Raw genomic sequence first — 21,522 nt, 5'->3', positions numbered from 1 at the left:
AATATATATATTCTACCAAAAAATAATTGTAAGTAATTAAAAATATTTCATAAGTTTCTGATTTAAAATTTCTTATAATAATGTACAAAATGTCTCGTCGTTTAAAAAATGTTTATGACATTTAAAAGTTCCCTCATTTCAAAAAATGTGTTTGACATTTTTTTAAATTGTAAATATGGTTTGTATACTTCAAAAAATATGCCGTATCATTCATAAATTCTACGTTATTTAAAGAAATATTAATTTCTAAAATATTATATATAATATAGAAAATGTTCTTGTAGTTTGAAAAGATGTTTGAACACGAATTCAAAAATCTTTAACATGTATTCAAAATAATGTTCTAACACATATACTCCAAAATTTAAAATTATTTAAAATTTTGAAAATGCGAATTATATATTTTTTTTAGAAAAATGTTAGCATGGTTTTTAAAATGTTGCTAGAATCCTAAAGAAATTTGTATAACAATTAAAAATGGCCACCCGTTCAAACAAATGTGACGTTTAGAAATTATACATAAAAATATTTTATAAAACTAAAAGAATTGTACGTAATTTAAAAAATATTAACGTGTTTCATAAAATATTCATATTAATAATGTTATATATAAGGTACCAAATTTTCTCATACTTTGCAAAACGTTTACTTGAAAAAAATATTTAACACGTATTAAAAATAATGTCAAAACATGTACTTAGAATAATGTTAATCATTTATTTGAAACGTATTCAGTGTGTAGAAAAATGTTTCATTTGTACACGAAAAATGCACAGCCTGGGTTAGAAAATCAACATGTATTAAGAAAATAAGTGGAGAAAAATCAAAGAAAATCCAATAGAGAAGCACATTAGAAACAAAAGAAGAAGAAATAAACCACACGGAAGGTTCTGAAACCTGTCCGTCCTAATCCATAGAACCTTCCTAAAACGGCTAAAGTGTTGGGTCGGCCTGTTTAGTGGAGCGCCCGGGGCGAGACCGAAGGATCTATCGCTCTAAGAGAGAAATAGGGTGCTGCTAGTGCTGATTGCGGAAGGCCCGCGGAAACCATTGGCTGACGGGGCACACGCAGGTCCGCGTTGGTCTGCCTCGTGAGAGCATCTACAACCGGACGCCTCAAACTATTCCTCATACGCCCGCGGATGCGCCCGGTTAGTCACCGGACAGGAGAGAGAAGAAAAAACGTGACCCAACCGGACCCCTCATATCATTCCTATACGCCTGGGCTGTCCGTGAACCCTCATATTCATCACAAATATGGGGAGGATATGAGGGCTCGCGGACACGCCCGGGCATTCCGTCGCATAGGACGTGGCCCCACCTCGGACCACCTTTTCTCTTTTTTATTCATTTTTTTATTTCTCTCTCTTTATCCCCACCAATCACGTGCAAGTGACCGGATATATGAGAAGAAAAATGAGAAGTGTGGCTGCACGGATGGATAAATAGGGCCTCAAAACAGACACGCTCAGTCACTGGCCCAACGCGTCCGCTAACGTGTAAGGGGTCATATTTGTTATGTCCGGCTGTAGATGCTCTGCCAGCTCCCCCACATGCGCGCGTGACAACTGCACGTGCTCCTTGGCCTCTTCGTCCCCGAGAAGAGAATTATTCAGCAGCAGCGGCCAGAGCAGTGGAGGAGCACCAATGATTAGGGAAATGGCATGTCCTGGGCTGGCTTGAGTTAAAACTCCTGTACCACTGGTCCTCCCTGTCGTTCATTTGCCTGCTTCCCACTATATTCCTCCACCCATCCATGTTAAATTGATTAATTAGTTGGTTTCTGCTAGATCTGGACTAGTACTGTTCAAGCCAAGTCCAACCCCTTTTTTTATCTACTCTATGCAAATGCACAAGTGGGAGAAATCTGTGGCTTTAAGTCCAACCCCCTTTTTATGCCATTCATGTAGCATGTATGTATGTATGTATGCCTTAAAAACATACATATAGAGGCCCAAGTAGGATCTATACATGTGGTGTATTTATACTCCATACTAGTATTTTTTTCGTAATTAGTAATATACTGGATTTTTTGCTCATTATTTTTATCGATTTTTCCTGTTTGATTAATTTTGACAGCATAGCAATTCTTTTATTAGTATGTATGCTAACAAAGTAAGAAAAATGCAGCCAATATTTTTGTGTTAGATACTGATCATGGGGTGAAGCATATGTCGTGTTTTTTTTCTTTTTGTATGGATGTGTTTCTAAGGACTTGTGATACTTAATATATGGCCTTTAGGCCTTTTCACTAAAAATAATTATGTCATGCAGAAATATCGCCAGCTGTTTTGTGTTAGATAATTACCCCCGCAAAAAAAAGATACTGATAATTGGATGTGGGTGCAGAAATGTTAGGAGAGAATCATTTTGTTGCACATAAGTTTCATTGGTCCAATCGTCTTGTGTTAGATACTGATGAAACACAAAAAATAGAATTATTGGTAGATCCAGCGAATATTTGGATGCGATTCCTGGAGAAAATGTGGGAAGAGAATCATCTGGTACTTCATTACCCTATGTACGCGTCATTATTAGCATGCAATATATATTGAACATGTATCAGTAAACATAATATATTGTCACCTGCACGTACTACATCCGCAACGACTAGTTAGCAACTAACGATCGAACTAGGCAGCAGAATCATTTAGTCGCCAGCAACGACGGCATTTAGCTAGATAGGGACACGCCTGACAGTCTGATCAGACAGGAACCATGATGATGAGCTCGCTTGCGAGTTATGAGCCGGATAGATACACGGATCTCGGATCGGATGGGTCGATGAATGATCACACGCACGCGTACTCTCCTGCCCCCTGCCTTTTGTCGTCGTTTGTTGCATGCATGATTTCCACCACATGCCATTGTCGGCTGCAACGGGTAATTATATGTGGCGGACTACGGATCAGTAGTGATCCAACCATGCATGTATATACTCGGTAGATATACGGTAGATGAAAAATATAAATTAAATTTGATTTAGTTTGAATCTAACCAAAAAGTTTCTACGCACAAAATACCGACATTTCACAAATTTTGGAAAAATAGATGTAAAGATATTTTTATCGAAAATCAATGGGATTTAAACAAACAGTAATTTGTTAATTTGGTTGAAACCATCCCAAGTTTATGGTACGCAATATTTTGGTACCAGTCTATATTTCTGTATTCCACAAAATTTCGGTGAAAATATTAACCTTGTTTGCTAATTGTACGATATCTATAAAATATTTGTGAGTGGGATAGGTTAGACTTGGTGAAATTCAGGGAGGATATTTTATATGGCACTAAAAAGTGATTATGAAGCTTTGGTCACCTTTTTTGTTGGGAAATGTTACCTGGCGTAAGTCACCCAGGAGACAAGAACCAGAACGCCCTTTCTACGGTCCGACCTGGCAGCACGAAACTTGGCGTGAATCGGGTGCCAGGTCAGCTCTCTCAGTCGTTCGCTATTTCAACTATGCCGGAGAATGTATCTTTTTTACTTCCTCCATTACAAATTACTCGTCGTAGGTATGGATGTATCTAGATGTATTTTAGTTCTAGATACATCCATTTCTGTGACGAGTAATTTGGAACGGAGAGAGTATTTCTTAAAAAAAGGGTGCCCGCGAGGAGTCAAACTCGCGCCCTCGTAGGGGAGCACCATGCACACTGACCACTTGGGCGACGTGCGATTCGTGAACAGTTGCGCACAAACATATTTGTGTACGTATATTTGAGTGTTTTGTTTTAAATTGTTTTTTTTCATTTGAACAAAAATCCATTTCAAGTGTTCAAATTTGTGTACGTATATTGCGCACAAATCCGTTTTGCACCATTGGTTTTTTCCATTTGAACATAGTACTTTTTATTATTGAGAGGATGACATTTTTACTATTGAGAGTATACGTTCGATTCCCAGGCGCTCCTTTTCTAGCTTTTGTTTACCATGATGGTATCTCCTTTTACATGGCAATTTTTTCTACCAAAAATTAACATGGCAGTTTGTAATTTTTTTATTTAAGAGCCGACATTTTTTATTATTAAGAGATGTCATTTTTTAATTTTTAAGAGATGACATATTTCTATTAAGAGATGACATTTTTAAATTTTATGAGATGACATATTTTTATTAAGAGATGCCATTTTTATATTTTAAATATGATATTTTTATTATTAAAATGGTATATTTAATATTAAGAGATGGGATTTTTTATGATTAACACATTTCATTTTGTTATTAAAATTTGTCATTTTTAATTATTAAGAGATGGAATTTTTATATTTTAAGAGATGTTTTTTTACAGGATGGCATTTTTAAAGTTTAGCATGGCATTTTTGTAGGATGGCGTTTTTTAGAGTTTAACATGGCATCTTTACAGGATGGCAGTTTTTAAAGTTTAGCATGGAAATATTAACTTTTATCTAGTCACATGCTTTCTTTTATTATACTCATTTTAAATTTACAAATTACAGTAATGTCCGTTTTTATAATTCAGATCAGGGGCAATTTTGTTTTTGTACAAGATGGCATTTTTTGGATCGGATACTGCTTTTATTTGTTTTTTTAGATACGTCGTGGCAAATCTTATTTTTACATTTTTTGTGCGTATAAAATAATGGTAATTGGGCCTAAAGGCCTGGGGAAGCTAAATGCGGCCTCTCTGGGAAGCTAAGCGTTCGCTTTCAATCGACCAGCCAGCGAGATAATAGGATCCTTTGCTCTAAAAAAATAGATAATAAAATCCTTTTTGTTTATTGGTGTCTCAGCCGATATATTCATTCTAGTCACCTTTTGTTATTATTTTATTTTTATATTCACTGCGATTGCAACTTTTTTTTGGCAAAAGTACACTTTGTCTATGTGTTTTTTCCCCTGTAAATGATCATCTGTTCAATTGGACAAAAGGTCACATGCGCCGTAGGTAGTGGCGGAGCTCGCATTTGACAACACGGTGGTCCGCCTAAAAAAATTGATAAGCAATATGACAAGTGAACGTTCTAACTACTTACCAATATGACAAAAAAATTACTTCCTATCAGTAATGCTAATTGAGGCAGAAACAATGTGCAACATTATATATGTGTTCATGTCCTGAATAGCATAGTGCAAAAAAGCAAACCCTAAATCAGTAATTGGGGTATTTCGGTTGCTCACTTCCTGCGTGAGCAGTAGCGGTGGCCACCGCCTTTGCAGAGGGGCGGAGGGCCGGACCGCCAGAGGCAGGGGCACCAGGCGGCCGGGGCCAAGCCGTCAGGGGCGCAGTCGCATAGGCCGCAGGGCAGGGGACGCCGGTGCGCGATTGGAGCCGAGGGTCGGGCGGGCGAGAAGGAAAGGCGGGTTGGGCTTCGGTCGACGACTGGCGAGGCCGCTAGGTCGAGGAATGGTGGCAAGGCGTCGAGCATTGGGGCACGCCTGTGCGTGGGCGTCGGGAGGATGCGACCGAAAATGATACACTTACGGACGCATCTCACGGAAAGACATCTACGGGAGTACGTGTTAGCCCCTAATTCATCCCCTCCCCCCTGATTTTCAGGGTGGGGCCTTCCTCTTCCCAACCAATTGATGACAACTATGTCCGTAGCATCCAATCCGTAGGAAAATGCCCGTAGCTGTAGCATTGTTGGGATGCGACTATTCTACTCAATGTGGATTGTGGACGAGGGCGTGGCTGCGTTTGTCCTGGGTCAACCAGTTATTGGGCCATATTTTTTTCTCTAGCCCAGAGAACCATAGGTATATAGTAGGATGATCCAAAATCCAAGGGTGGGCCGCGGCCCACCCTGGCCACCTTGTAGCTCCGCCCCGTAGACACTCCATTTCTCGACATATAAGAAAAATCAGACATGACTAGTTTCAACGCGTATAGGAGGAACCAAGCCGTGCAATTAAGTTCAAAAAAACCTACCCAGCCGTCTCTCCCCTACCATGTTACCTCTGCCAATTTTCCTGACGGAACCTCTGGAACTGGAAGCAGGCATATTCACAGCCCTGATCTCCTCCAGAAGACCAGAAGCACCATGGTAATGCTGTAATCATGCGATGCAACAGCTTGCGTAGAGATTATGTTACTATTAATCCCCACTTGATAGTACACTGATTGTACTATCATGTGCCTAATTATTCTACTCGACCCGCGCGATTTCTCTTGCGTGTATGGTGCCAACTTATTCAGATCTCATCTGGGAGAGCTAATATCACTAGCAGTCACAAAACTTGCGTCGGATGTGCATTTTAATGCTAAAACTTGCAAAATACATCGTTGTGGTCGCATAACTTGCGTTTACGTGCACATACGGTCACAAATCCAGTCTGCCTTCATACGACGTGCTGGCGTGGCATACCTGGCCCGCTGGCAGCCTCTGATTCCGCCCGGCGCGGCGCGCGCGCGCGTCTTCTTTGCAGAAAACCCATTGGCCTGTTTACTATTTACGCAAAATACACCCTGCTGACAGTGGCCCTCTGTACAGCTGACCGCACCCCCTGTTCCCAAATCGCTGCCCCCTATTCCCAAATCCCTAACCCGCGGTTCGCGACGGCGGTGGCTCGCAGCAACGTGTGCACAAGGTGGCCGGCGGCGGGATCTGTTCGAGATGGGCGGCGCTGGCTTAGAGAAGCGCGAGGCAGAGGAATGGAACGGGGAAGAATGGAAGCCCACGGCGGTGTATCACTGGGGATCGAAGAAGCACTATGAGGTAACAGATCTGTCTAGTTCATGTACGATTTGTTACCCTGCTTTTTCTCAAAAATAATTGATCTTTAGGAGGAGGAGCTGGCGGAATGTTCACCGGATCCGGCTCATGTTGTTGCAAACCGAGGCAGCAACAAAGGCAGTAGGTTGTTGGGATGGAAGAATGAGGTAAAGTAGCAGTAAACACAACTAAAACTGAATCTGGCAGTGCATAAGTGTATTGATGTGTGCATGACTTGTGCAGGATTTGAGGAGTGTTATTTTTGAGCTGGATAGGAAGAACAAGGTGCTGCAGAAAAAAAGGTTGAAGGATAAGATGCAGAAAAGCAGGCTGAGATGGAGAAGCATAAGATGGAAAAGAAGATGATTGCAAGGATCAACAAGGAGAAATTGATCTGTAGAGATAGGATGCTAGTGTTTGCAATAGCCATATGTGTAGGCTTGTGCGCCATTGTCTTTGCATAAGCTGTGAAGTAGAGGTTGGATGATGTTGAATGTAATCTGAATTATGTGTTGTCACTCTATTTTTCAGTAAAGTGATGATTTCAGTTGCATTGGCAGTGTGTAGATTTGATGGGAAATTCAGTCAATTGATTATTTTGACCAAATTTCTGTTGTTTTATAAATCATTTTTGACAAAAATCCCAGAAACTATTTTGACCAAATTGGACAGGATTTCTGCTGTTTTATAAATCCGTTTTGGCAAAAAATCCCAGCAACTCTTTTGACCAAATTGGACAGCATTTCTGTTGTTTTATTAAGCTTTTGGCCAAGATTTGTAATATAGCAGACATGCAACAAGGATCTAGCACGGACAAATTGACCTTAAGTGAACAGGAACATACCATAATTGAAATGACATATTTGGCACTAACATAAGTAGTTTCTTAGTCGTACGAACCAAACCAAAAGTGACATAACTGTTATCACATTGTCTTCTAAATAAGTACTGAACTAGAGACCACAAGTTCATTCATGAACTCCATCACCAAACCAACAAGTTCATTCATGAACTCCATCAGACATTTACCTAAAGATGCATGTAATGTAAACTACAAAGACAAAAAGTCATGCAGATCATCAGGCCAACCTTCATCATAGAGATAAGGATCCTGGCTAGCTCCTGGTGCATTTTGGCTAAAAATGACCTCCTCCTCACCCTGTTGGGAATTGTAGCATAATTTTAAAATTTTCCTATGCTCACCAAGATGCATCTATGGAGTATACTAGAAACGAAGGGAAAGGAGTGCATCTACGTACCCTTGTAGATCGCGAGCGGAAGCGTTCCAATGAACGTGGATGACGGAGTCGTACTCGCCGTGATTCAAATCACCGATGACCGAGTGCCGAACGGACGGCACCTCCGCGTTCAACACACGTACGGTGCAGCGACGTCTCCTCCTTCTTGATCCAGCAAGGGGGGAAGGAGAGGTTGATGGAGATCCAGCAGCACGACGGCGTGGTGGTGGATGTAGCGGGTCTCGGCAGGGCTTCGCCGAGCTTCTGCGAGAGGGAGAGGTGTTGCAGGGGAGGAGGGAGGCGCTCAAGGCTGTCCAGTTGCTGCCCTCCCTCCCCCCTTTATATAGGCCCCCTGGGGGGGGCGCCGGCCCTGGAGATGGGATCTCAAGGGGGGGGGGGGCGGCCAAAGGGGGGAAGGGGGTGGCTTCCCCCACAAGCCAAAGGGGGGCGCCCCCACCCCTAGGGTTTCCAACCCTAGGCGCAGGGGAAGGCCCAAGGGGGGCGCCCCAGCCCACTAAGGGCTGGTTCCCTTCCACTTTCAGCCCACGGGGCCCTCCGGGATAGGTGGCCCCACCCGGTGGACCCCCGGGACCCTTCCGGTGGTCCCGGTACAATACCGGTAACCCCCGAAACTTTCCCGATGGCCGAAACTGGACTTCCTATATATAATTCTTCACCTCCGGACCATTCCGGAACTCCTCATGACGTCCGGGATCTCATCCGGGACTCCGAACAACTTTCGGGTTTCCGCATACACATATCTCTACAACCCTAGCGTCACCGAACCTTAAGTGTGTAGACCCTACGGGTTCGGGAGACATGCAGACATGACCGAGACGCCTCTCCGGTCAATAACCAACAGCGGGATCTGGATACCCATGTTGGCTCCCACATTTTCCACGATGATCTCATCGGATGAACCACGATGTCGAGGATTCAGTCAATCCCGTATGCAATTCCCTTTGTCAATCGGTATGTTACTTGCCCGAGATTCGATCGTCGGTATCCCAATACCTTGTTCAATATCGTTACTGGCAAGTCTCTTTACTCGTACTGCAATGCATGATCCCGTGACTAACGCCTTAGTCACATTGAGCTCATTATGATGATGCATTACCGAGTGGGCCCAGAGATACCTCTCCGTCATACGGAGTGACAAATCCCAGTCTCGATCCGTGCCAACCCAACAGACACTTTCGGAGATACCCGTAGTGCACCTTTATAATCACCCAGTTATGTTGTGACGTTTGGCACACCCAAAGCACTCCTACGGTATCCGGGAGTTACACGATCTCATGGTCTAAGGAAAAGATACTTGACATTGGAAAAGCTTTAGCAAACGAAACTACATGATCTTTTATGCTATGCTTAGTATTGGGTCTTGTCCATCACATCATTCTCCTAATGATGTGATCCCGTTATCAATGACATCCAATGTCCATAGTCAGGAAACCATGACTATCTGTTGATCAACGAGCTAGTCAACTAGAGGCTTACTAGGGACACGTTGTGGTCTATGTATTCACACATGTATTATGATTTTCGGATAACACAATTAAAGCATGAATAATAGACAATTACCATGAACAAAGAAATATGATAATAACCATTTATTATTGCCTCTAGGGCGTATTTCCAACAGTCTCCCACTTGCACTAGAGTCAATAATCTAGTTACATTGTGATGAATCGAACACCCATTGCGTCCTGGTGTTGATCATGTTTTGCTCTGGGAGAGGTTTAGTCAACGGATCTGCTATATTCAGGTCCGTATGTACTTTACAAATATCTATGTCTCCATTTTGAACACTTTCACGAATGGAGTTGAAGCGACGCTTGATATGCCTGGTCTTCCTGTGAAACCTGGGCTCCTTCGCAAGTGCAATAGCTCCAGTGTTGTCACAGAAGAGAGTCATCGGGCCCGACGCATTGGGAATCACCCCCAGGTCGGTAATGAACTCCTTCATCCAGACTGCTTCCTGTGCTGCCTCCGAGGCTGCCATGTACTCCGCTTCACATGTAGATCCCGCCACGACGCTTTGCTTGCAACTGCACCAGCTTACTGCTCCTCCATTCAAAATATACACGTATCCGGTTTGTGACTTTGAGTCATCCGGATCTGTGTCGAAGCTAGCGTCGACGTAACCCTTTACGACGAGCTCTTCGTCACCTCCATAAACGAGAAACATATCCTTAGTCCTTTTCAGGTACTTCAGGATATTCTTGACCGCTGTCCAGTGTTCCATGCCGGGATTACTTTGGTACCTTCCTACCAAACTTACGGCAAGGTTTACATCAGGTCTGGTACACAGCATGGCATACATAATAGACCCTATGGCTGAGGCATAGGGGATGACACTCATCTTTTCTCTATCTTCTGTTGTGGTCGGGCATTGAGCCGTGCTCAATTGCACACCTTGCAATACAGGCAAGAACCCCTTCTTGGACTGATCCATATTGAACTTCTTCAATATCTTGTCAAGGTATGTACTCTGTGAAAGACCAATGAGGCGTCTTGATCTATCTCTATAGATCTTGATGCCTAATATATAAGCAGCTTCTCCAAGGTCCTTCATTGAAAAACACTTATTCAAATAGGCCTTTATACTTTCCAAGAATTCTACATCATTTCCCATCAACAATATGTCATCCACATATAATAAGAGAAATGCTACAGAGCTCCCACTCACTTTCTTGTAAACACAGGCTTCTCCATAAATCTGTGTAAACCCAAACGCTTTGATCATCTCATCAAAGCGAATGTTCCAACTCCGAGATGCTTGCACCAGCCCATAGATTGAGCGCTGGAGCTTGCATACTTTGTTAGCATTCTTAGGATCGACAAAACCTTCTGGCTGCATCATATACAACTCTTCCTTAAGGAAGCCGTTAAGGAATGCCGTTTTGACGTCCATCTGCCATATCTCATAATCATAGTATGCGGCAATTGCTAACATGATTCGGACAGACTTCAGCTTCGCTACGGGTGAGAAAGTCTCATCGTAGTCAACCCCTTGAACTTGTCGATAACCCTTAGCGACAAGTCGAGCCTTATAGATGGTCACATTACCATCCGCGTCCGTCTTCTTCTTAAAGATCCATTTGTTTTCTATGGCTCGCCGATCATCGGGCAAGTCAGTCAAAGTCCATACTTCGTTTTCATACATGGATCCTATCTCGGATTTCATGGCTTCTAGCCATTTGTCGAAATCCGGGCCCGCCATCGCTTCTTCATAGTTCGAAGGTTCACCGTTGTCTAACAACATGATTTCTAGGACAGGGTTGCCGTACCACTCTGGTGCGGAACGTGTCCTTGTGGACCTACGAGGTTCAGTAGTAACTTGGTCCGAAGCTTCATGATCATCATCATTAACTTCCTCTCCAGTCGGTGTAGGCACCACAGGAACATCTTCCCGCGCTGCGCTACTTTCCGGTTCGGAAAGGGTGACTATCACCTCATCAAGTTCCACTTTCCTCCCACTCAATTCTTTCGAGAGAAACTCTTTCTCCAGAAAGGACCCGTTCTTGGCAACGAAGATCTTGCCTTCGGATCTGAGGTAGAAGGTATACCCAATAGTTTCCTTAGGGTATCCTATGAAGACGCATTTCTCCGACTTGGGTTCGAGCTTTTCAGGTTGAAGTTTCTTGACATAAGCATCGCATCCCCAAACTTTTAGAAACGACAGCTTAGGTTTCTTCCCAAACCATAATTCATACGGTGTTGTCTCAGCGGATTTCGACGGAGCCCTATTTAAAGTGAATGCGGCAGTCTCTAAAGCATAGCCCCAAAATGAGAGCGGTAAATCGGTAAGAGACATCATAGATCGCACCATATCCAATAGAGTGCAATTACGACGTTCGGACACACCATTTCTCTGAGGTGTTCCAGGCGGCGTGAGTTGTGAAACTATTCCACATTTCCTTAAGTGTGTACCAAATTCGTGACTTAAATATTCTCCACCACGATCTGATCGTAAGAACTTTATTTTCCTGTCACGTTGATTCTCAACCTCACTCTGAAATTCCTTGAACTTTTCAAAGGTTTCAGACTTGTGTTTCATTAGGCAGACATACCCATATCTACTTAAGTCATCAGTGAGAGTGAGAACATAACGATATCCTCCGCGAGCCTCAACACTCATTGGACCGCACACATCGGTATGTATGATTTCCAATAAGCTCCATTGTTCCGGAGAACGGAGTCTTGGTCATCTTACCCATGAGGCATGGTTCGCACGTGTCAAATGATTCGTAATTAAGAGACTCCAAAAGTCCATCTGCATGGAGCTTCTTCATGCGCTTGACACCAATGTGACCAACTATCGTTATCAACTTTACATCTTTTGGTATTCACGCTATGAATATGTGTAACATCACGTTCGAGATTCATCAAGAATAAACCATTAACCAGCGGGGCATGACCATAAAACATATCTCTCATATAAATAGAACAACCATTATTCTCGGATTTAAATGAGTAGCCATCTCGAATTAAACGAGATCCAGATACAATGTTCATGCTCAAAGCTGGCACTAAATAACAATTATTGAGGTTTAAAACTAATCCCGTAGGTAGATGCAGAGGTAACGTGCCGACGGCGATCACATCGACCTTGGAACCATTCCCGACGCGCATCGTCACCTCGTCCTTCGCCAGTCTCCGTTTATTCCGTAGTTCCTGTTTTGAGTTACAAATATGAGCAACCGCACTGGTATCAAATACCCAGGAGCTACTACGAGTACTGGTAAGGTACACATCAATTACATGTATATCACATATACGTTTGGTGTTGCCGGCCTTCTTATCCGCTAAGTATTTGGGGCAGTTCCGCTTCCAGTGACCACTTCCCTTACAATAAAAGCACTCAGTTTCAGGCTTGGGTCCATTCTTCGACTTCTTCCCAGTAACTGGCTTACCGGGCGCGGCAACTCCCTTGACGTCCTTCTTGAAGTTCTTCTTACCCTTGCCCTTCTTGAACTTAGTGGTTTTATTCACCATCAACACTTGATGTTCCTTTTTGATCTCCACCTCCGCTGATTTCAGCATTGAATATACCTAGGAATGGTCTTTTCCATCCCCTGCATATTGAAGTTCATCACAAAGCTCTTGTAGCTTGGTGGAAGCGACTGGAGGATTCTGTCAATGACCGCGTCATTCAGGAGATTAACTCCCAGCTGAGTCAAGCGGTTGTGCAACCCAGACATTCTGAGTATGTGCTCACTAACAGAACTGTTCTCCTCCATTTTACAGCTGAAGAACTTGTCGGAGACATCATATCTCTCGACCCGGGCATGACCTTGGAAAACCATTTTCAGCTCCTCGAACATCTCATATGCTCCATGTTTCTCAAAACGCTTTTGGAGACCCGGTTCTAAGCTGTAAAGCATGCCGCACTGAGCGAGGGAGTAATCATCAGCACGTGTTTGCCAAGCGTTCATAACGTCTTGGTTCTCTGGGATTGGTGCTTCACCTAGCGGTGCTTCTAAGACATAATCTTTCTTGGCTACTATGAGGATGAGCCTCAGGTTCCGGACCCAGTCCGTATAGTTGCTGCCATCATCTTTCAGCTTGGTTTTCTCTAGGAACGCGTTGAAATTGAGGACAACGTTGGCCATTTGATCTACAAGACATAGTGTAAAGATTTTAGACTAAGTTCATGATAATTAAGTTCATCTAATCAAATTATTTAATGAACTCCCACTCAGATAGACATCCCTCTAGTCATCTAAGTGAAAACATGATCCGAGTTTAACTAGGCCGTGTCCGATCATCACGTGAGACGGACTAGTCAAGATCGGTGAACATCTCCATGTTGATCGTATCTTCTATACGACTCATGCTCGACCTTTCGGTCCTCCGTGTTCCGAGGCCATGTCTGTACATGCTAGGCTCGTCAAGTCAACCTAAGTGTATTGCGTGTGTTCCGAGGCCATGTCTGTACATGCTAGGCTCGTCAACACCCGTTGTATTCGAACGTTAGAATCTATCACACCCGATCATCACGTGGTGCTTCGAAACAACGAACCTTCGCAACGGTGCACAGTTAGGGTGAACACTTTCTTGAAATTATTATAAGGGATCATCTTACTTACTACCGTCGTGCTAAGCAAATAAGATGCAAAAACATGATAAATATCACATGCAATCAAATAGTGACATGATATGGCCAATATCATTATGCTCCTTTGATCTCCATCTTCGGGGCACCATGATCATCTTCGTCACCGGCATGACACCATGATCTCCATCATCATGATCTCCATCATTGTGTCTTCATGAAGTCGTCACGCCAACGATTACTTCTACTTCTATGGCTAACGCGTTTAGCAACAAAGTAAAGTAATTTACATGGCGTTATTCAATGACACGCAGGTCATACAAAATAATAAAGACAACTCCTATGGCTCCTGCCGGTTGTCATACTCATCGACATGCAAGTCGTGATTCCTATTACAAGAATATGATCAATCTCATACATCACATATATCATTCATCACATCTTCTGGCCATATCACATCACATAACACATGCTGCAAAAACAAGTTAGATGTCCTCTAATTGTTGTTGCAAGTTTTTACGTGGTTTGTAGGTTTCTAGCAAGAACGTTTCTTACCTACGTATGACCACAACGTGATTTGCCAATTTCTATTTACCCTTCATAAGGACCCATTTCATCGAATCCGTTCTGACTAAAGTAGGAGAGACAGACGCCCGCTAGCCACCTTATGCAACTAGTGCATGTCAGTCGGTGGAACCAGTCTCACGTAAGCGTACGTGTAAGGTCGGTCCGGGCCGCTTCATCCCACAATGCGCCGAAACAAGATAAGACTAGTAGTGGCAAGAAGAATTGGCAAACTCAACGCCCACAACTGCTTTGTGTTCTACTCGTGGATAGTAACTACGCATAAACCTGGCTCATGATGCCACTGTTGGGAATCGTAGCATAATTTTAAAATTTTCCTACGCTCACCAAGATGCATCTATGGAGTATACTAGCAACGAGAGGAAAGGAGTGCATCTACGTACCCTTGTAGATCGCGAGCGGAAGCGTTCCAATGAACATGGATGACGGAGTCGTACTCGCCATGATTCAAATCACCGATGACCGAGTGCCGAACGGACGGCACCTCCGCGTTCAACACACGTACGGTGCAGCGACGTCTCCTCCTTCTTGATCCAGCAAGGGGGAAGGAGAGGTTGATGGAGATCCAGCAGCACGACGGTGTGGTGGTGGATGTAGCGGGTCTCGGCAGGGCTTCGCCGAGCTTCTGCGAGAGGGAGAGGTGTTGCAGGGGAGGAGGGAGGCGCCCAAGGCTGTCCAGTTGCTGCCCTCCCTCCCCCCCTTTATATAGGCCCCCTGGGGGGGCGCCGGCCCTGGAGATGGGATCTCAAGGGGGGGCGGCGGCCAAAGGGGGGAAGGGGGTGGCTTCCCCCACAAGCCAAAGGGGGGCGCCCCCCACCCCTAGGGTTTCCAACCCTAGGCGCAGGGGAAGGCCCAAGGGGGGCGCCCCAGCCCACTAAGGGCTGGTTCCCTTCCACTTTCAGCCCACGGGGCCCTCCGGGATAGGTGGCCCCACCCGGTGGACCCCCGGGACCCTTCCGGTGGTCCCGGTACAATACCGGTAACCCCCGAAACTTTCCCGGTGGCCGAAACTGGACTTCCTATATATAATTCTTCACCTCCGGACCATTCCGGAACTCCTCGTGACGTCCGGGATCTCATACGGGACTCAGAACAACTTTCGGGTTTCCGCATACACATATCTCTACAACCCTAGCGTCACCGAACCTTAAGTGTGTAGACCCTACGGGTTCGGGAGACATGCAGACATGACCGAGACGCCTCTCCGGTCAATAACCAACAGCGGGATCTGGATACCCATGTTGGCTCCCACATGTTCCACGATGATCTCATCGGATGAACCACGATGTCGAGGATTCAGTCAATCCCGTATGCAATTCCCTTTGTCAATCGGTATGTTACTTGCCCGAGATTCGATCGTCGGTATCCCAATACCTTGTTCAATCTCGTTACCGGCAAGTCTCTTTACTCGTACTGCAATGCATGATCCCGTGACTAACGCCTTAGTCACATTGAGCTCATTATGATGATGCATTACCGAGTGGGCCCAGAGATACCTCTCCGTCATACGGAGTGACAAATCCCAGTCTCGATCCGTGCCAACCCAACAGACACTTTCGGAGATACCCGTAGTGCACCTTTATAATCACCCAGTTATGTTGTGACGTTTGGCACACCAAAAGCACTCCTACGGTATCCGGGAGTTACACGATCTCATGGTCTAAGGAAAAGATACTTGACATTGGAAAAGCTCTAGCAAACGAAACTACATGATCTTTTATGCTATGCTTAGTATTGGGTCTTGTCCATCACATCATTCTCCTAATGATGTGATCCCGTTATCAATGACATCCAATGTCCATAGTCAGGAAACCATGACTATCTGTTGATCAACGAGCTAGTCAACTAGAGGCTTACTAGGGACACGTTGTGGTCTATGTATTCACACATGTATTACGATTTCCGGATAACACAATTAAAGCATGAATAATAGACAATTACCATGAACAAAGAAATATGATAATAACCATTTATTATTGCCTCTAGGGCATATTTCCAACACACCCTGCATGACAAGTGGCGGTTCATGTATTGTGGATCCATCGGGTCCAAATAGCAAGTTGTAGAAACCTGGAGCAGCAGCTCTTGCTCCTCTTGCATTGCCACCTCCTCTTGCATTGGCCCCTCCTCTTGCATTGCCACCTCCTCTTGCATTGGCCTCTCCTCTTTCATTGGCCCCTCCTCTTTCATTGGCCCCTCCTCTTGCATTGGCACCTCCTCTTGCATTGCCACCTCCTCTTGCATTGGCCCCTCCTCTTGCATTGCCACCTCCTCTTGCATTGGCCCCTCCTCTTGCATTGCCACCTCCTCTTGCATTGGCCCCTCCTCTTGCATTGCCACCTCCTCTTGCATTGGCCCCTCCTCTTGCATTGCCACCTCCTCTTGCATTGGACCCACTTGTTGGAGCATTGCTTCCAGTTGTTGCAACATTGCTTCCCATTGCAATATTGCCTTCCCTTGCCTGCTTTTTTCTTGGCCTTGCAACTTTCTCATTGGCAGTCTTTCTCACCCTGCCTCTTGACATGGCTGTTGTAACTCTAACCATAGGAATTGAGTCTCTGGCATTGGCAATGAAGCTAGACTCAGGTAGGGGGGCAAATTCCCTAGGTGCTGGATATGTAAACTTCTCCTGCTCACAGAAGTACAATATAAAAAGGTGGGTATGTAAGCACTTAAATGGTAATTACATCTGCATAATTTTGTCACTGAATATATTACCATTTCTTGCATCTTGTAAACCATTGAGTCAGGGGTTTGTGTTGGATCGAGCTGAGGGTAGACTCTGTGTGGCATGATGTTCTGCAACAGGTGAAGCCAATGTATCAATGTTTAAGTATAGTTTGAAGATTAGAGGGGGAAATATATAAGCAAAGGATGGTACATCAATTATGCTTGGATCGTCATATTCTTCTTCAATTGTTGTTTCCTCAGTTGTTGTTTGATTAACATGATTGTGGTGGCCCTTCTTGTTATGGTTAGCAGCTCCACAAACAGAACAATGCATGGTCACACCATGTTTGCTCAATTTTTTCACCCCAGTCTTGTCCTTCTTCTCTTCTGGATCTTTTTTCCTGTTCTTCTTAGGCCTGCCTATTACTTTTGTGTACAGGGGTGGGTGAACAGCAATGCCATGCATTTTTTCCCATTGCTGTGGGTCCCTCATTGGCATCATATTAAATCCATAACACTTCTTATATTCCTCAACAGTGTAGCATGAATGGACCATGCTCTCTGGCTCAATTCTCTCATGCCTAAAACATGCAATTGCATGATGGCAAGGTATGCCAGATAGTTCCCACCTTTTGCATTCACAAGAAAGCATGTTCAGGTCAACAATGTATGTGTTGTTCAAAGAGAAAACCTTGAAAACACCTTGCCCATACTCTTGCACCCTGCAGTTCTTTGCCCACTCCACATACTTGTCCAATTTCTTTTGTATCTTGGGACATAATCTGCATGTCCATTTCTCTGCCTCTCTCTGCTTACCAACAATCCTGTTTGTTAGCTTCCACATTATTTGGTCCAACATTGACTTAATTGGCATTTCTCTCGCATCCAAAATGTAACTGCAAAATAGTACCAAATATGTAAGCACACAGTTGGCATTTGATTTGTTGTTGACAAGAAAATAACAAGAGAGGAAAAAGTAACAAGAGAGTAACCTATTGAACACTTCTGACATATTATTTAGTAATATGTCACACTTGCAAAATGGGTCAAAGAATGCTTTGATCCATGTTCTTGGCTCCAATTTCTCAACCCAGGTGTAGGCACCCAAGCTGTGTTCTTTCATTAGATCCATGTTCCTGGTGTATGCAGCTTCATTAGTGGACCTTGCTATAGACCATAGATCATTCTTGAGCTGCTCTCCCTTGTGTACTTTATGGAAATTTTGATAAATGTGCCTAACACAGTTTCTATGTTCTGAATGAGGGAAAACCTTTTTCACTGCATTTATTAATCCCTGCAAAACAGAACACATTAATCTGTGCAAAACAGCACACACTTATGTTGTTGCAATGAAGAAATCGAATGATCTAGTACTAACCTTCTGCTTGTCACTCATAATGGTGTATGGTGAGGTGTTCATTATGTTCAGGTCATCCTTTAAGGATGCTAAGAACCATTCCCAGCTATGGGTTGACTCCACTTCACATAGGCCAAATGCTACTGGAAAGATACAATCATTGGGATCGATTCCAACGGCTGTTAGTAATGTTCCCTTGTATCTCGTTTTAATGTGACAACCATCCAGGAAAATGATTGCTCTACATCCCTTAAGGACAATCTCTTTCGAAGTATCAGGATTTCATACGGAAACTCGTCTGTTACAAAGGGATTTCATTTTTTAAAACTTATTTGAACTCCTAACTTTTTGTGTGTTCAAAATGCACCATTTAAAGCCACATCATCAATTTTCAACCCTTTCTAACTTCATTTATTATTTTTTATGCATTTACTGATTATTTTGAGCTATAAGACCCTAAAATTGAAAAGCATTTCACATGAACTCTGAAAAGGTTGAAAGTTGGCATGGTATCATCATTTCATCCACATAGCATGTGCAAGAAAATTCAGACGGTTATGGCAAAAACTGGACGCACTTCGTGTATAAAACGGACAATCTCTTTCGAAGTATCAGGATTTCATACGGAAACTCGTCTGTTACAACAGGCATTTCAAATGAACTACGAAAAGGTTGAAAGTTGGCATGGTATCATCATAATTGTTGTGGAGAGAAAAGTCTTCTATTTTTCTTCGCTTGTGTCCTTTCGTTATTGCGCCGTAACCATGGATAATTTTCATCATTTATCAGGATGCTTGGGTCAGCCTTGACTTTGAAGGGAGGAATTTCATGAAACGTTTCATAATCTTCGGACATGTCTGACTTGCCCTCCACTCCCACGATGTCCCTTTTTCCTGAAAGAACTATGTGGCGCTTTGGCTCATCGTATGATGTATTCGCTTCCTTATCTTTTCTTTTTCTCGGTTTGGTAGACATGTTCTTCACATAGATAATCGGTGCCACATCATTGGCTAGGACGAACAGTTTGTCAGTGTACCCAAGATTGTTCAGATCCACTGTTGTCATTCCGTACTGTGGGTCTACCTGTACCCCGCCTCCTGACTGATTGACCCATTTGCACTTAAACAAAGGGAGCTTAAAACCATGTCCGTAGTCAAGTTCCCATATGTCCACTATGTAACCATAATATGTGTCCTTTCCCCTCTCGGTTGCTGCATCAAAGCGGACACCGCTGTTTTGGTTGGTGCTCTTTTGATCTTGGGCGATCGTGTAAAATGTATTCCCATTTATCTCGTATCCTTTGTAAGTCAATACAGTCGAAGATGGTCCCCTGGACAACGAGTACAGCTCATCACAAACAGTGTTGTCACCTCTGAGACGTGTTTCCAACCAACTGCTGAAAGTCCTGATGTGTTCACATGTAATCCAGTCGTCGCACTGCTCCGGTGTTTGGAGCGCAGACTGTTCTTGTGTTCATCGACATACGGGGTCACCAAGGTAGAGTTCTGCAGAACTGTGTAGTGTGCTTGAGACCAAGAATATCCGTCCCTGCATATTATTGAGTCACCTTCGCAGGAACCCTCTTCCCGCGGGGCTCGCCGTCAACATCACCAGGGTCATCTCGTCTGATCTTATACCGCAATGCACCGCATACCGGGCATGCGTTCAAATTCTCGTATGCACCACGGTAGAGGATGTAGTCATTAGGGCATGCATGTATCTTCTGCACCTCCAATCCTAGAGGGCATACGACCTTCTTTGCTGCGTACGTACTGTCGGGCAATTCGTTATCCTTTGGAAGCTTCTTCTTCAATATTTTCAGTAGCTTCTCAAATCCTTTATCAGGCACAGCATTCTCTGCCTTCCACTGCAGCAATTCCAGTACAGTACCGAGCTTTGTGTTGCCATCTTTGCAATTGGGGTACAACCCTTTTTTGTGATCCTCTAACATGCGATCGAACTTCAGCTTCTCCTTTTGACTTTCGCATTGCGTCCTTGCATCGACAATGACCCGGCGGAGATCATCATCATCGGGTACATCGTCTGGTTCCTCTTGATCTTCAGCAGCATCATCGGGCACATCGTCTTGTTCCTCTTGATCTTCACCAGCTCCCCCCGTTGCAGCATCACCGTATTCAGGGTGCACATAGTTGTCATCGTTCTCTTCTTCTTCGCCGTCTTCCAGCATAACTCCTATTTCTCCGTGCCTCGTCCAAACATTATAGTGTGGCATGAAACCCTTGTAAAGCAGGTGGGTGTGAAGGATTTTCCGGTCAGAGTAAGACTTCGTATTCCCACATTTAGGGCATGGACAACACATAAAACCATTCTGCTTGTTTGCCTCAGCCACATCGAGAAAATTATGCACGCCCTTAATGTACTCGGAGGTGTGTCTGTCACCGTACATCCATTGCCGGTTCATCTGCGTGCATTATATATAATTATGTGTGTCAAAAGTAAGAAAATCAGACAAGTATCTATCTAAAGTAAGAAAATCAGACAAGTATCTATCTAAAGTAAGAAAATCAGACAAGTATCTATCTAAAGTAAGAAAATCAGAAAGATGATAAGAACAAGAGGCTCACCACGGTGGTGCCGGCGACGAGATCGGCGCGGGCGATCGACGGCGGTGAAAATGGGGACGGGGTGTGATAGACCGCTAAACCTAAACAAATCTCGGGAAAAATGGAGCTCCGAGGTCGAGCTTCGAGAGGAGAAAGCTTAACTAGTGTGGCTCAGGCATTTCATCGAACACCTCGTGTGCATAGGAGGTGAGCTTGAGCACCTAATGCCCTCCCCCTCGCCGGCCAGCAAAAAACAGAGCACTGTGGAGTGCTCTACTGCGGCGATGGGAAATATATAGACAACTTATTTGTCCTGGTTCATGGCAGGAACCGGAACTAAACCCCCCCTTTCTGTACCGGTTCTAGGCACGA

The 21,522-nt window shown here is 44.0% G+C and overlaps 1 protein-coding gene across 1 annotated transcript; it reads right to left on the bottom strand.

The window, feature by feature from the left end:
- Nucleotides 1-7,615: 7,615 nt before the first annotated feature.
- LOC123170745 (circumsporozoite protein-like) lies at nt 7,616-17,410 on the bottom strand. The gene is made up of 3 exons (XM_044588523.1): nt 17,278-17,410; nt 16,630-17,188; nt 7,616-7,707 (listed from the first exon to the last, which is right to left on the bottom strand). Exons 1-3 carry the CDS (start codon nt 17,350-17,352, stop codon nt 7,616-7,618), a joined length of 726 nt encoding a protein of 241 aa, XP_044444458.1. The 5' UTR covers nt 17,353-17,410.
- Nucleotides 17,411-21,522: the final 4,112 nt, after the last annotated feature.

This window comes from Triticum aestivum, chromosome 7D (genome assembly GCF_018294505.1).
Source record: "Triticum aestivum cultivar Chinese Spring chromosome 7D, IWGSC CS RefSeq v2.1, whole genome shotgun sequence".
Taxonomy (NCBI): domain Eukaryota; kingdom Viridiplantae; phylum Streptophyta; class Magnoliopsida; order Poales; family Poaceae; genus Triticum; species Triticum aestivum.
The sequence above is the reverse complement of the archived record's forward strand: the minus strand, read 5'-3'. Positions and strand labels throughout refer to the sequence as shown.